At 34.7% G+C, this 17,048-nt stretch overlaps 1 protein-coding gene across 3 annotated transcripts in view; it reads right to left on the reverse strand.

Moving 5' to 3' along the window:
- Positions 1 to 2,664: 2,664 nt before the first annotated feature.
- Positions 2,665 to 17,048, reverse strand: part of ATG5 (autophagy related 5) — a 111,391-nt gene continuing 97,007 nt past the window's right edge. For all 3 annotated transcript variants that reach the window (XM_033103095.1, XM_033103096.1, XM_033103097.1), the window contains one exon: positions 2,665 to 3,440. In XM_033103095.1, coding sequence (XP_032958986.1) covers positions 3,304 to 3,440 — 137 coding nt within the window. In that variant the 3' untranslated portion in view covers positions 2,665 to 3,303. The remainder of the gene's footprint in view (positions 3,441 to 17,048) is intronic.

Raw genomic sequence — 17,048 nt, forward strand, 5'->3', positions numbered from 1 at the left:
GATTCAGATGGAAAGGCAGGCTCCAGGCAGAGAAACTTAGCATAATCACCTTAAGCATTAGGATAGGAAGGATCCAAGCAGGGTCCATTTAATAGCTGCCGTGTTCCATTGTTTCCGGGTTGCCAAGCAAAAATTTACCTGCCGAGTATATTGCTCTTCCTCAACTAACTGTAAATTACTTCCTTGAAAATTTCAGACCCCTTAATGCCTCTTCTTCTGTGTCCAAATGACATACACAGCCAATTTTCCCTATCTTTGGAATTTTTGTGCTTATGGGTATCCCCTGTGGACACGTATTAAAAGTTTTATTTTCTCCAGTTAATCTGTCTCTGTTAATTTGATTATTGGCCCAGCTAGAACTTAGAAGGTGGGAGGAAAAGTATCATTGTTTAGCCCCCACACTATAAATATTGTCACACTTGATTTCCCCCCACCATCCCCCAAGATTCCACACTTTTACTTCAACTACGTTAGCACTTCTAACAGGAAACCCAACTTACCTCAGATCTAAATATCAACAGTATGATAAATAAAAAGTGAGACTGTCATTCTTTGGCATGACCCACATAACTCAAATTTCTGAAAATTTAAAGGAAAGGTTACCTTATGCAGCCTATAAAAATAAACCTACCCTAGAAAAAGAACCATTAAAAATGACCGTCACTCAATATCAAATCTTGTATATTGTTTTCTTACCAATTCCTACCGAGGTTCCAGTGAATGAGGGCAGGGGTATAAACATAATCGGACTAGTCCATTCATGGTTCACTTCTGATTGGAATACAGTCTACACATCACCATGCTGTAAAGAATGGTAGGTCAATTTTATGCAGTTATGATCAGGCTACTCTGGGTGTCTAGATACATATGAGTAAGCTGCTCATCAATTGAATTCTATTTATGATTAGAACGAAGATCATCTGAATGCAAAACATTATGAAGGGCAAACAAGCAATGGTTTCCTTTATTTAAGCTGAACTTATTCCTTCCTAGCTAACAACGCCAATAATTTTAAAACATATTTTAATTTTCGTGGGGGGGGCGGGAGGGTTGTCACTACCAAGGATGAGTTAAATAAGCATATAGAGATTTAAGGACTTCCCCAATTTTCTTTCGTATGTTCCCCTTTATCCCTCAGAGTGTTTATTTCTTAGAAAAACTTTTATGTCTGGTGTAAGGCTAAGGACATTTTAATGACTTCCCCAATAGGTAACTTGCTTTATATAAATTTCATTCTGACGTCTAAAAATAAAGACAGACACAAAATTTATTTAATTTTTTAATAAACCATAAAATTTAAATATTCAAATAAAAAGAAACAAAAATAGATATTTAAGCCAGTACTAATTTCTGTTTCCATTCTTCCTCTGCGTATCGGAGGCTTGACTTACCTGGGATTAGAGTAATACAGTTATGATGCTGGTATAATAATGAATAAGTAAGTAAAAATGGGCAATGGCTTGACAAAATTTACTTGCAAATCTGGAAGTAAAGATCATCAGTAGCTCACGTGAGCCCACTGCAGAGACCTCACGAGGGTCTATCTGTGGAAAAGTATGGCTTACCATTCTTACCACACTTTCTTCTTCACAGCTCAGCACTCCCTGGCATTTTGATCCTTTCGCTCACTGAAGCTCACTTCAGTCTGTCAAAACATCAAGGGGGAAAATCCCCAAACTGAATAGATGAATAAACACTTTTAATGTGAACAATCATATTCAGATCAACCTCTTTTGAAAAAATACAAGTCAGTGGGTTTTTATCCTTAAGTAACTCAAATATTATTTTTTCTGCCTGTACTAAAATGGCACTTTTCATTTGATTGACATTAGACCAGTGATTTACTATTTGTTCCTATTTTTTGGGATCACATCAGTACCCTGCTTTTCTTTTTGGATTGAGCATTATACTTTCCATTCCAGAATATTTGATCTTTGACTAACTTTATCTTTTTCTGTGAATATCTGCTATTAATCAGTGAAAATCACAGAAGTGTGACTTTTATTCCCTTTTATTCTTCAGTCTAAAACCATTTCTGTATGATACACTGTCTTTTAGCATACTCAAGTGGGTCGACATTCAATACGGACAGCAAGCTAGCTTACAAGAAACAAAGTGTGATGCACAAATACTTTCAGCTGGTAGAACCCCAGAAGTGCGGGAATGAAGTGCAGCAAAACTTTCCTTACATTGAGTAAGAATCCAGTATATTGAGTAAGAATCCAGTAACCTCTGAATATTTTTGGTAAAGTAAGGAAAAGCTACTGCAATTAAGAAATGGATAATCTTCAGACTTCAAAGACTGGCTGCCAGGGACCACAGTGAAATAGTAAGATGTGAAGCCAGTGACAAACAGTAGCTTGGGAAGGAATGGGTTTTTCCAAAAATGTAAAATTATCCTATCCAGATGCTTAGCATACTATGATCTGACAGGTTTACAAGGGCCAAACAGCAATGAGAATAACATTATTTATACCTTTAGTGTGTGAAGAACACAGATTTAAAAACTGGCAGCTAGAAATTCTATGGTAGCTCCTGAGACAAGTTATCCTATGCTCTATTCATTCCATGCTGACGATGACCACTCTGAACGGTAACATACAGAGGAAAAAAGTGATCTACTGTATGTGTGTCAGAAAGTACTGGAAAAGTGACAAAACTGTGTGTTATTAAATGACAAAACATATTCTGAAGCTTTATTTAAAAATCTCTCACTGTTCATTATCAAAGTTACAAGATTGTTTGCATACCAACAGACAGACTGTAAACATAGGAAATTTTCATTAAGGAAAGATGGGTTTACTGTAATTTGATCTTTTACAAAAAATTACTGCAAGTTATTGATAACAGAATTTCTCTTTTACTTTCTTAAGTCTAATTCTCTTGAAAATTAAACCAATGTTTCCATTCCTTCAAGCTAAAGTTCAACCATGGTCACCTTAGGAAATACCCCTGTTTATTTGTTAATCAGAAATACAAATTGAGTGGCACATATTTCCATTTTCTTCTTAGGCCAAAGGTTTCAGCTTCGTTATATTTTACAAGAAAACAGAAGACTTGCAGTGGTCCTGTCAAGTCTTTCATGTTGCAGATGAGGTTTAATGACGGCAGTGGAGGAAAGCAGTGGTGATGCAAAGTAAGACCAGCCCGAGTGCCTTATCAGACATGGAATCTTTTTCCTGTTTGGCTTGCAGCAGTGTTTCTGGTCAGGTTACCTCCACCAAACCTGACGGAAGCAGAAGGGTGACATGCTCTGGTAAATCCTGTTTAAGGGTGATTCCATTCAAGCAAATGGTTGATCCTTCAATCTGTTGGTTGTGGGATGATACTAATATGAAGAAAATTATCCGGGTAGCTCAGATGTTCACTCAGCCACTGCAGAGGTGTTTCCAACATTGGCTCAATTCCATGAATCATCACTTGATTCTTTTTTTCCCCATCTATTCCAACAAAGAAATCCAATAATAATCAGTAAGACTCAAAACAGTTGAAGAAAACATAATCTGCTGCCTTTGGAGAATCCTTAGTGAATTAAATGGATTTTACGCCTTTAACAGGTTAAACCTGGTTTGTTTCCTGAGCAGGAAATGTGGACATGGAGAAAGTTCAAATGTTGCAATATGTATCATCCAAAACAGAAACCTGAGGGTTACAATGAATTCTGATAAAAATGCTGTTGCTATATGTGAAAGTATTCATTCTTTCTTAATTACTGTGCTTACCTAAGACTGACGTTAATGAAACTATAGTGGAGAAAACAGCCCATCGTACCCACTGACCAAAATTTATTTTAGTTAAACATTAAAAACTGTCCTATATGGCAATTAAAAATGACAGGTATCTGAAGTAGGTCAATATATATTAAAAATATATAAAATAGAAAGGTGAGTAGAAATCATCAAGCATAAGATCAGTGTTTAGGAACATGTTTAATAAAACTGATGGGAGCTATAGGTGAATTTTCAGTAAAGCTGTTCAAATGTATATCAGAAAGTTTTAGACACTATTAGAACAAGAGTTAGAGTTTTCATGAGAAAGAACTAAGAGTCTGACTCAGGGATTTCTGCTTTAGAGTCATGAAACCTGACAGATTTTTGTTAACACCAACTCCCTAATTAAAAGGGTGCTATAATAAGTCCACACTTTTCTTTTAAATTCAAAATTGTATCACAAATTAAATTTCAAGTTAGTTTTGTGTCTTTTAAGATTTTGGTATGATGTACTGACAATCTTTCAAGTAAACAGAAGTACCCTTGGTTGCTGTAGGAAAACAAAGACAGCAAAATCAAACTCCTCTTTTGGAAAGGACCAAAAAAAGAACCTTCAAGAAACTGTGTGTCACTCCATTAGCACAATTCTTGGTCTCTTTTAGTCTCTTTAAAATACAATGTCTAAACCTCTCAGCTTCCTGGAGACAGAAGGCAACAAGGAAACAGAATTCATGGAACTACACTGTATGAGAGGGAAATACCCTACTTTCCCCCCTTTTTGCTCCGTTTGAAATGACTTTTGCATCTCTAGTGCTCTAATGTCTAGGCAAAATGGGCTGATGATGTATGCTGATACTGGCTTGGTTGGAACCTGAAACAAGAGACCCTTTTTAAAGAAATATTTAAACTTCCCATTAGAAGCAGCACAGTCCTGGGAGGTGACAATCAACAGACAGACAATAAGGAGGACACAAAAACACTACAGAGAATTGCTAAAAAAAAAAATGCCAAAAATAAAAACCTAACAAAGTACCCATCTCAGAGAGAGCCAAACAAAAGTCCCAAACCCCTGAATCACTGTCATAGTTAAAAACAATTTTAGAAAAAGATATCACCCCATACTACTACTAACCTGAAAAATGCTTTCATGTTTTGTCTGCCAATCGTGCATCTATACATGCTTGGTACACAGTTGTGATCACAGTGTTAATACAACAAGGGTTTTTTCTAATGAGTATCATCTATAAATAAAAGATTAAGCTTTATACAGAATATTATAGAAAATGGGGTATTAGTACTTTGAGAAGACTTTGAAATGTTGGTATTCAAATGGATAAACCCTCCGCTATCTGGCATGATTCATTCTTCATCAGTTCTACACTGCCAAATTTTACTGTATTAAATCTTTCTTAGAATATTTGAAAACATTTCCGGTGTAGTTCTCTTTATATTCTTATTATATATTTCTTTGAAATACTTTAATATTCTCAGAATCTTCCTCCTACTTACTTAGCACTGAGTCAAAAAATGAAAGAGCAGTGGTGTAAGAGTAAAAGTTCCTTATCTGTAAAGTTTTTCCCTAAGCCAGAGTCCCTTTTGGATATTCTGAAACTGGGTTAGAAGAAACAAGTCACAATTCAGTATCCAAAGTACTATACCTAAAGAGGTATTTAAATGTGGGAGCAAATACATTATGGCAAACTCATGCACAGTGTGTTTGAAAGGCAAAAGGCCAATCCTGTTACACAAAGGGATAGAATTATACAACAGAAGTTGAAGAACGCAAGCGATTCAAACACTGTATAGCAAACCCAATAAAGCACATTATCAGAAACCTGAATAGGCAGCACTGATTCTGTGCTTTAAATTGGGGCCACTTTGAACCTGCGACGTGAAAGTGTCACTAACTAAATTTAGACAACGAAGGAAGTGGATCTAGGACTGTCATATCCCTCAATACGACAGTTTCAGATTTTAATTATTTTGTCACTGCCTACATTGGTCCAAATATTTCATTTGTGTATATTTATCTTTTTTATTTCCTGACTTGCTCCAACAACACACTGTCACCAGAAGGATTCTTAGAATGGGGCAGCAGTGTCCTTGGAACTATTAACTTAAGTTTCTCTTATTCCTCACTGTTCCCCAGTTCCTAGCATAGTGCCAGATACTTAGTAATTAGTCAATAAATGTTTTCAGAGCTTGGATAATTTTGCTGCTGGTAGAAGAAGTCCCTGCCAAAATAAATGTTTTGAGAATGGCTTTTGATGGCTGGTACTACTATGTAGAAGAGTCCTACCTATAAAGACAGTTTTGTTGTTTTGGTTATTAAAAAAGCAAAAAATCAAAATGTTTCCAAATAAGCCAAGAAGTTTATATGCTACCACCTAAATTCATGGTACTGTGGGGGCTAAAAAAAAAAAAAAAATTAGTACTTTTTTCCTCCCATCTTCTAAATTCTTCTAGCTAGGCTAATAATCACATTACCAGAAACAGATTAACACAAAAATTAACAGAGAAAACCACAATTTTAATACATGCGCACGGGGAATTTCAGATAAGCATGAAAATTCCAAAGACAGTGAGGAATCACTGGGTACAGATGTCATTTTGGACAAAGGAGAAAGGAGGGTGGGATACTAGATTTCAGGGGGCGATTTACAGACAGCTGAGGAAGAGGGGTACATACATGGCAGGAACATTCTTGCTGGGCAGCTCTGAAACAATGGGACACGGGGTATCTAGCTAACAGGCTGGGAGTTTTTCTTAAGGGGTTTAAGCCCAGGCTCCCTTCCCAAGGCAGGTTTTTCTGTCTGAATCTCTTGAGCAGGAAACAGGGGAGGGCCAAAAGTTCTTTCTGAGTCTTATTTCTTAATGAACAGCTTAAAATCAATATCCTAAAAAGCACCTTCAGGAGGGCAAAATTTTGGTTCCCTGTTCACTACCATAAATAACAACAAAGCACGACTGTACATTCTGGCAATATCAGAACAAAATGGAGCAGTGAAAAATTAGCTGGTTTCTTTTTCTACTAACAGTAGAAAGGAAACACTTGATGATATTGCTAAAGTAAATCATGTTTTTGGTAAATATGTCTTTGTGTCTCAAAATGGGAATCTAGAATTTAATAATTGGGAATAAGAAATAATGTCACTACAAAGCAAATGACTCAGGAGAAAAATGTTACTCCACACTTCACCCACTCATAATTTTTAGAAGTTAGTTCGATGCTTTAAAGTTAGTTCGGTTGCTTTAAAGTTAGTTCGGTTGCTTTAAAGGCAACCATTTGAGAGAGTAATCAAGGGAACTAGTTCTATATGAAATTCTCTCAAACAGGGCAGGTTTTTGGGTTATTTAATTTTGATATAATTTCAAACTTATGGAAAAGTTGTAAGAATAGTATAAGAAATTCCCTTTCACTCAGATTCACCAATTGTTTACATTTTGCCCCATTTGTTATTCTGTGTATACATAATTTTTCTGAATCATTTGAGAGTAAATTAGAAATGTTGAACCCTTTACCCTTAAATATTTTAGTGTGTACTATATTCTTTTATATAACCACAGTATAGTTATCCAAAAAAAAAAAATGAACACTGATATGGAAGGGGTCCAAAGTTTTGTCACCCTAAAACTGCCTTTTGGGAATATGGATTTTAAGCTGGTTATTAAGAAACAAAAGAGATCCCGATGGAAAGACCTCTTCCAGGATAAAAATCTTAGCATATTTACCTTAGCCTAATGTGAATTAAACACGAGATATGAAGCCCCCAATCAGGGTCACCCTCCCCACACACTCCATGGTCCCACTGTTTTCTGAGTTGCCCAGCAGGAATTTGTTTGGCACTCTCTCTCTTGCTACTTGTTAATCGCTCATTTTCACTTTTAAAATCTAATACCCCTGTTCCCCACTTTTCTCTTTTGTCCAAAATGACATATATACCCAAATTTGCCTCATTGTCTTGGAATTTTCATGCTTATGTGAATTCTCCATGCACATGTATTAAATTCTGATTTTCTCCTAAATCTGCTGTGTGTCTTTTGAATTATTAACCCATCTAGGAGAACTCAGAAAGTGGGAGGAAAAGTATTTTTTAGGCCTTACAATATAATACTATTAATGGAATCATTTCAAATTTTATCAACTATCCCAATTATTTTACTCCAGTGTAGGATGTAGTCCAGGCATCATACATTGCACTTAATTCTCATTTCTCTATACTCTAAGACAGTTTGAAGCCTTTGACAATTACCTTGACAATTCTGAAGAGTACATGTCATTATTTTGTAGAATTTCCACACAGCAAATTTTGAAACTAATTATTTTAACCCCTCTTGTAAATATAAAAATAGTAATTCATAAATACTTTGGGTTTGTGATTTATGGAAAAGGATAGAAACAAATGTCAAAGACATGTATTTTCTTTAGGTAGAGATGGAATTCAATTCACTTAAAGAGATTATGTAGTCTCTCAACACAGAGACTATCACAACAAAATTTCGTTTCTTATATTTATCTTCCTTGTAAGTCCAATTATTATGAAATAAAATAAATGTATCATATAATTTTGTATTATCACCAATAGTCTAATAAAAACAAATTCAGTTCTGAACTAGCATCTACTTTAAAGGGAGTATTTTTAGAGTTGTGGGACATTTTAAAGAAAACATATTCAGAAAGATTTTGGCTGTATGATTGCAATGTTTAAGAATTACATGTAAAAGCAAAAAAGGAAAGAAAATTTACATTAGCCACGTAAGTCATTAATGAACATTATGAACCCAAAACAATGGTTAACTTCTTATGTACATATAAAAAATGATGCATACACACACACATATTATACACACACACACACACACACACACACACACACAATGAATATGATATACAATAATAGAAATGAGACATAAAGGAGAAAGGACCAGCTATGCACTGATAGTTAATAAGGTGCTACTGAAAGACAGACGAACTGGGAGGTAGGAAATTTGAATTGCAATTCTGGTAATGAAGGGCTTTGGGCAGGCCTCCTATCTTTTAGGGTGTTTCTTTACAAAATGAAGATGTCTGTCTAGATCCATGGCTAACAAATCAGGCATATGATCAGAATAATTTGGAAGATTCTTAAAAATACATAAGCTGGGCCCCCTCCATACTTTCTGAATCAATCCCTGGGGTAAAGTGTGTTTTAAAATGTCCCCTTGAATAAATCTTATGTGTGTAGAAGTTTAGTTCAAACAAAATCTTATGCATATAACTAACACAGGTGAGGTGGGGTAGCTTTGGTTGCTGTGGGACTGGCCTTGCCTGCCAATGCCCTGCTTACTGACGTACGGCCCATGGTAGTTTGATACAACTGTGTGGGTCAGTTTATAAACCACTGGTCTAGAATGAGGACCACTAACATGTCTTCCAGTTCTAGTACATGAGTCTTTTATGCCTAAACAGCAACATATTTTAGAGTTAAAATCGGCATAATTCACTGCGTTGAATTAACAGGCAAATCACTCAACCTTCTGAGTCTGTTTCTACCTCTGATAGTGTAGATAAACAATTCTAATGTCCAAGGTTGCATGGAGGATTAAATGGGATATCCGAGGGTTTGGACATAGCAGGCATTCAAAAAGTGAGGGACTCTCTTTCTCATTCCTCCCTTCTGTTCACTCCCAAAAAAACAACAGTGTCAAATATATTACTTACGAAGTGAAGATAGAAGATCAGTTTGTAAAAGATCATGGTTTAGTAACAAAACATAAACACTCATTGAAATTCTCTTCCTGCACACAAAGTTATGGAAATGAGTTCATTGTCTTAGTACTAGATATATCAAAAGATACATAAAAACCATGGATTCAATTATGTGATTGGCATGCAAAGGGCTGTAAGAATTTGGCCTCATGTTAATATACACTCTGCATTACTCAGCCCCAGTATTATGCAGCGTGGCACATAAATTTTATGAATGTGTTAAGAAAAAAAAAAGATGAAAACAAAAATCCAAAGACTCAATCATTATGCAAACAGAATGAATGACATTTTCAAATATTCCTTAAGCATTGTAAACCCTCTGGATTAAGCGAGCAGCACTTGCAACTTGTACATTCCGTAGAGCACATCATGCCAAGTCAATGAGCTCTATTGTACTATGATTATGTTGCTTAATAGGCCTTAGGTAAGGTTCTTGTTTTTTTTAAAAAGATGAAAACATTCAGGTGGGGGGGATTTCCAAAATCGTTGTCATACAATTTAAAAATATCATTGAGGACTCATAGTATGTGATGAATCTGTCTTTTAGAGATATCTGTTAGCAATGGCTAACAGATCTGCATTTTAGTCCTTATTTTTTTAGCCAATTTTCAACAAGGAATATGACCTAAATGTCTTCAAAAACAGGTCACTTGAGATTCTAGAGAGATGCATGAGTTTCATTCTTACTATTAAGAAGTATAGTAAATATGTGAACTCTCTCTGAATTTAAAGGAAGCTAAAAAAAAAATGGCTGGTGTATCTTCATGAGAAAATGCTTTCAATCAGAAAATTTCGGTTTAAATAACTTTTTTTTTTAAGTTCGTAATTGTGAATATGGAAATAATAGAAATTTAAGGCCACGTGTTATAACCACTGTGTTTAATCTTGTGGCTTCACATTTACATTTTATAATTCAGCAGAAAATTATTTCATTTACTATTTTGGAATGTGTGATGCTGAAGGTAAAACTTCTAAAAATATACTTAATACTTCTGAAAAAGTTTCAAACAAATAAAGAGATGAGCTTTTCGATTACCACCAGTTTGAACAATTTTGTTCTGACAAATTCTTTAACCTCTGATATGTTCATTAGTAAAACGCCAACTAATTGAATCCATCGACATGAAAAACCACAGGCTGAAATTTGAAGTGCATACATCATGTTGAAGGATTCTGACTCAGCCTCAGCGGTAATAGTCAGTGAGGTGAGGTCAAAGGGGGTTAAACCAAGCCAGGATATAGCCAAAGGAATACATCAAACGCTGATTTTAAAAGGGCAATTAATCTTAGACAGAAATGCTTCCTGGGGAATGAGATCTCAATCTTAAGAGCACACTACATGATGTAGCAGTAAAAATGAACATATACAAGCTTACAGAGCTTTTATCCTGTGATCACAAACAGAAGGAGAGTGCTGTTTATCAGAGAAATACAAACCCATTTAAAAATACTTACATTAACTTCTTCCGGATCTATACTAACTTAGCAGTACAGGTCTTAATGAACATATAATATCACAGTTAATATATATAACATATTTCTTTTGATGCATAAACTTTCTATTTTTTATTATTTCTGCCCTTGACTCTTAACATTTCATACAAGATTTTCAAAACACGTCCATGTTAATTCTTTCATTGACTTTTGCTTATAATCTTTCCATTTCTTACTAAGGAGAACATAAGCCAAAATTTAAACTAAAAAAAATTACGTATAATTAGTTATAATTATAAATAGAGCCCTGTATTAAGTGATTGTAAGACTGTCTTAATAAACTAAAAGCCTCCTGATAAGATAAAAATGTGGTAAAAGCTAGAAATTAAAATTTGCTCACTTAACCCACCCAAAAATAAAACTTCGAAAATATAGGTTCAAATGTTTGATCTGCTTTCATAAAATGACCCAGTAATTCTAATAGGGAGTAATAGAGCCCATTAATACTTGTCAAGTATGAATTACAGAATACTTCAGAATTGTTTCATTTAAAATATAGGTGATAATTACACTGTTTATATATATGGCCAGACTGAGGCTGCACAGGACTTGTTTTAATGAAGAAATGAGTAGCTTTTAATCGCCTGCATGTGTTATTATTTTGTTAAAGGAATTTTGTTTTGAAGTGCTAACGATGAAATCTTAATCGTCTGTTCCCACTATTGAAAAAGTCATGTTAATTCATTTAACTTCTTGAAATTTAGATAACAATAATTGAGGGAAATAAGATGCATCTTCTGACAGAACCAGTAATCTCATCTTCATTAACGGAGAATAATGAAAATAATCAGTTTATTGTTTCTTTGCTTTTAGAAAAGAGGTAGGTCAATGGATTAACTTGTTAACAGATTTTGTATCACCAAGATTAGTCCATGCTACCCATGTGTGGGGACAGAGCACAGAGAAGGAGGAGGTATAGTGAGTGAAACAATCAAGGCAAAGAATTTGACTCATTTTAGTTGAGAATTTGGTGGCGTAATATTAAATTTAAGAAGATAAAATTACCAAGTGAAAACTGAACCTAACAAATTGCTTCTGTCCAAACTTGAGTATAGAAGATCTTTGCTTATGAGGGCTACCATTGAAGAACTCTTTGAATTTCCACTGTGAATGACACTGTATCACTTTATCACTTTTTTTTTTTTAACATAAAATGTGCATCCAACGAGGGACAGAAAACAATGAAGAGCAGAGAAAGTTAGAATGGGACTGAAAAGGTGGGGCTTCTATTAGAGTCCAGTGACCAGTCCCACATGTCTGGCTCACAGTAACTCAATAGCTAGAAAGTTGAAATAAACGTGCGTTCTGTTGCTTAGTTTTCAATGAAAAACTTCACTAGCAGCAACACCTTCAGACCTGTAGCCTTTACCCAGTAGATGATAAGCAAGTTGGCCACAGTAACTGTGGAGATGCCTTAGTGAAATAAGCTTATTTCATCCTTAAAAGAGCCACACTTCTGGCATTTCGAATCACATCCAGAAGTTCATTTCTAAAAAAAGTGAAAATCAGGGGCATGGAACTTTCTCCATAACCTAAGTATAAGCGGTTACAGTATCAGTTTACAGTTAGAGTTCACCATAATTTACATCTGCTATGCAGAGACTGAACATCATCAAGTACTTGTCTCTGCAGAGTGGATTTATCAACAAGCCACAACAGGAAAAAACACAACTCCTTACTAACCATAAATTCTGTATGAGTACATTTATTTGTGAAAAATGCTAACAAAAACATAAGAAAACAAAAAAGAAATGTCAATTGTAAAACCCTGGAGTAATATGAGATTATGAAATCTCATTTAAACAAAGTGTTCATTTAAACCCCACAACCACCCCATCCTTTGAGGACGGTAGTAGGAAGCATCCTTATTTTATGGACTAAGAAACCTGCATCCATTCAAGAAAATCAAAACTTACTAAATGATCTAATGATCTTCCAAATCAAAGTGGGAAGGTACAAAGTGATACTAGAATGAAAACAAATTCAAAGTTTGGAGGGGGGGTGTTGTAGATTTTATGTTTCTGTGGTATGAGTTTGCAAATTGCAATGCCACCTCTTTGGGAGTAGTGCCATCATGCTGACAAAAATGACTATTGCTGGTTCAAACTTCAAATCAAAAGATTTACCTTGGATAAATAACATGAGATTTACATACGTATTTCTTTTCTCTAATTGCTTTATGTCTTGAAAAAAGTTATCATAACACCAAACAGTAAAGTCACTTTATAAATACAATCTAATCATGTCATAGAGCAAAGGAGAAAAAAATGTGAATACACCATTTTTCCTTACCTTTTGTGAAACTATTCTGTGGTTTCTTATACAGCATATCAAAAATAGAGAAATATAAATTTCCAGTTACACTACTAAACGGGATACTATGACCCCCCTAGCCTCAAGTTGTTAAAATAATCTTTCGATGTACTAAGCAAAACATAGATCAATCTTAAGTCACTTGGTTCCTCAGTGTTTTTCCCACATTACTGACTTCACTGAAAATTTTCTGCATATTTATAGGAGAGAAGTAGAAAAATATGGCTAATCCCTCAGCAAACAGGAGAAGGACATTTTAGACCAGATACTACCCCTTAGCAACCAGCTGGGGAGCTGGTAAAGGATTCTGCTTCTACAGTGGTCATGTGGTATGTGACCTGGTCCCTCCTTTTCATTTGTCTAATTTCTGCTCATCTTTGAAGACTTTGCTCAGTCTTCACTACCTATTATATTTCAGAATGGATAAGATAGCCATTCTAGGAGCTTCCTAGTATTCTTTGCGTATCTTCATTCCTGTACACACCACAGCGGTACATGTTTCTGTTCACTCCAACTGGACCAAAGTTACTTAAAATCAGGGACTACACTATGTCTTACACATCTTAATATCCCCACTGCCAGAAGACAGTATGGTGCAAAGAAACGGAATGATAAACAATGAAATCTATAACATCAAATGGAAACTGAAAGTTAAAATAATAGTTGGGAAGGGTCTCAAAGTAAATAAATCTCCAGGGAGCAGGGCAGGAATGGAAATGGGAATGGGACTACAGGACTGTACTTGTTGGTAACAAAGATGCAGGGAATTTTTACTAATTTGCCATGGAATTAGCATGGAATGGCAAATTATACATCCACTTCACTTGTACAGTATCAATATAAGTTTAGGATTAAAGCGGCCCAACTGTTACAGAGGACTGATCAACTAGAACTTTGAAATAAATCTATAAAAGCAAGAATAGACATTTTAATTCTCATATGCATAACCTACTAGGTTTTTATACATTACATTGGAAAACTGGGAAATAAAATATGATTGGGCAAAACTTAAAGGTGTTTTGTATTCTCCCAAGTAAAAGAATAAAAGCTATGGTTTTAAACTTCTGGTTTTTTGGGTTTTTTTTGTATGTTGTTTTTAATGAACAAAGAAAAAAATACTTCACTCTTCAGGTCTGGTACAGAAGCTTAGCCCAGAGTCATTTTAACGAAAGCTGACACCACAGAAAAAATTTACCTGAGCTCACCTTTGGTTACTTCCTGTTACCTCTAACTTGGCCAACTCCTCTGGCCACTTATAAAACAACAACAACAAAAGAAACACACAAAGCATCATTAGTTACTCCACAAGAACAGTGACCTAAAGCACGTCTTCATAATTATTAGGACATTGTACCGTCATGTGATGAAATAAGGCAAAATTCCTTCATGTATGAATCACTTGTTGTAAGGAGTAGCAGACAATGGTGCCACATAACTTTTATGAAGTACTTTCTCTCTTTATCGTGTGATGACAGCCAGTTGTTATCCATACACACCCAATCTTAAAGTCTTTCGCTTTCAACCTAAGTTGGGTGCAGGTGTTTCAAAATGCTTCACATTTGACAATGCCACAGGTGTACTGAACCAGACAGTAAACAGTTCTTTACTGAAATAGTGACTTGTTTTGGATATTCTACACAGATCCTGAAATGACAGTTTATTTTCGATATGAGATGACCAAAGGAAGAGGTAAATAAAAGTTTTTATTTAAGATATTGGTGTTAGAAATGTGGCTTCCTCCTAGTACTAAAGGTGCAATCAGAAGTATAGGTGCTATTTATATCATTTCAATGATGTGTGTGTATGGGTGTGTGTTCCCTGATATAAGCATGTGACAATTTGGGTGGGAAGTCTGTCACAGCACCTGAAATCACCTAAGAGGAAGGATTACGGATTAAGTTGTGAGTGGCTACCTAACTGCCCCTCTTCAAGAAAAAATACAAGGGAAGTCACATTGTGTATTCTTCAGGAACAGATGCCCAGGTACGGCAAGATAAAAACTTCGAAGAGAATAGAGAATCTTTAAAAGAATAAAGAACCTCACAAAATTTGTGTGTCATTCTTGTGTAGTGCCATGTTAATCTTGCATTTATTGTTGTGATCTGGGTGTAGGAATGGCAAGAGATCATGAGGTTGTGTTCTGATAGTATGTCAGCTCAAGCCACGTGACTACTTTTAATTTACATGCCTGAATGTGACAGCCACCATTAAAAAAAAAAAATCCCACCCCAATAAATTGAAAGAAAAATCCATCAAGAAGAGTGGTCAGAATTATATACAGGAACTCGGAAATAACAAAATAAAAACAGCAGAAATTCAGGTTCCTAAGACCATACCAGGAAATACTGTAAGAGAGAACAGCACATAGGCGAGATTAGGTACTAAACACAAATTATAGAATAAAGACTTAGGGAAAAGCAAACATTTCAGAATGTTACTTTAAACGAAACAAAAAAGCTAAAAGGTTGAAAAAGTAAAGGCAAAAATAAATAGTAACATAGTAATGTGGAAAAACCAATGGCCCAGGAAATAAAGACTTGAGTTCTAAACCTAGTTCTGCATTAAGTAACTAAAAAATCTTTAGCAAATCATCTAAAAAAATTAAGAGAATGAACGAATAACTCTAAGGTTCTACAGTTATATTATTCCTAAAAGACGTCAAATACAAAATTAATACCCAATTTCTTCCTGCTCTTCTCTAGTAAGTTTTCTCTCATCATTTTGTGTATTTGTTGACAAAGTGTGCCGCCGGTTGGAGAGAGAGATCATTACAGTAGAACAGTTTTCTTCAAAGGTTTTGAGTTTCACTGTGATATTCTCACTCAAGGATCCTATAAAGTATATTAAATGACATTATGTTTTTGAAAGATTGTCAAAAAATATCTAAGAAAAATAAGGTAGCCATTTGAAAATTAAGCTTTAGTTTAAATTTCGATTACTCTTAATTGACAAAGGCATTATTTCAATGTTCTTTAAAATACTACCAAGTATTCAAAAACAGAGGAAAAAAATACAGCGCAGAGAAATTAATAACTGAAAGTCAATGCTAACAGTGGGGACAGTTATGAGGCTTATGGGTACCATTTCTGCTAATAATAAAAAAGATTAATTTCTTAATTATACTTCAAATGGAAAAATTAGTCTATATTCCAAAATCTTCAAGAATGTAGCAAAACACATTAAAATTTTTTTTTGTTTTTAAACAAACCCTTACAGAATTGAGAAAATAAACTGGAACGGTAAGTATTCCTGAATCAATAAAAATTATTGGGAGTATCCCAGGCAAAATTTCTATGACTTAACTTCAAAACTAAAGTGTACTCAACTATCTCTGTAAGGATATACAGGAAAATGGCAACACTGATTGCCTCTGGAGAGAGGAACTGGGTTATGGTTTGGTGGATAGAACTTGGAAGAGAAACGTTTCTCTGTATTCCTTTATATACTATTTCATTTAGGAACTATATAAATGCATTATCTATCAGAAAACAATTTTTAATTATTTAACTGAATACAACACATAAAAACCTTGATAAATGGACTTCATCTAAATTAAATACTTTTACTCTTCAAAAGAAAATGAAGACAAGTGCCACACTAGGAGAAAATAACTGCAAATTGTATCTGATAAAGGACTTATATCCAGAATATATAAATAACTCTGAAAACTCAGTAATAAGACAAAAAAAAAATCTGTGAAAAAATGAGAAAAGGGTTTGAATAGACATTTCGTCAAATATATCCATGAATAATAAGTACAAGAAAACGCTTTCAATGTCATT

This window comes from Rhinolophus ferrumequinum, chromosome 3 (genome assembly GCF_004115265.2).
Source record: "Rhinolophus ferrumequinum isolate MPI-CBG mRhiFer1 chromosome 3, mRhiFer1_v1.p, whole genome shotgun sequence".
NCBI classification, from domain to species: Eukaryota; Metazoa; Chordata; class Mammalia; order Chiroptera; family Rhinolophidae; genus Rhinolophus; species Rhinolophus ferrumequinum.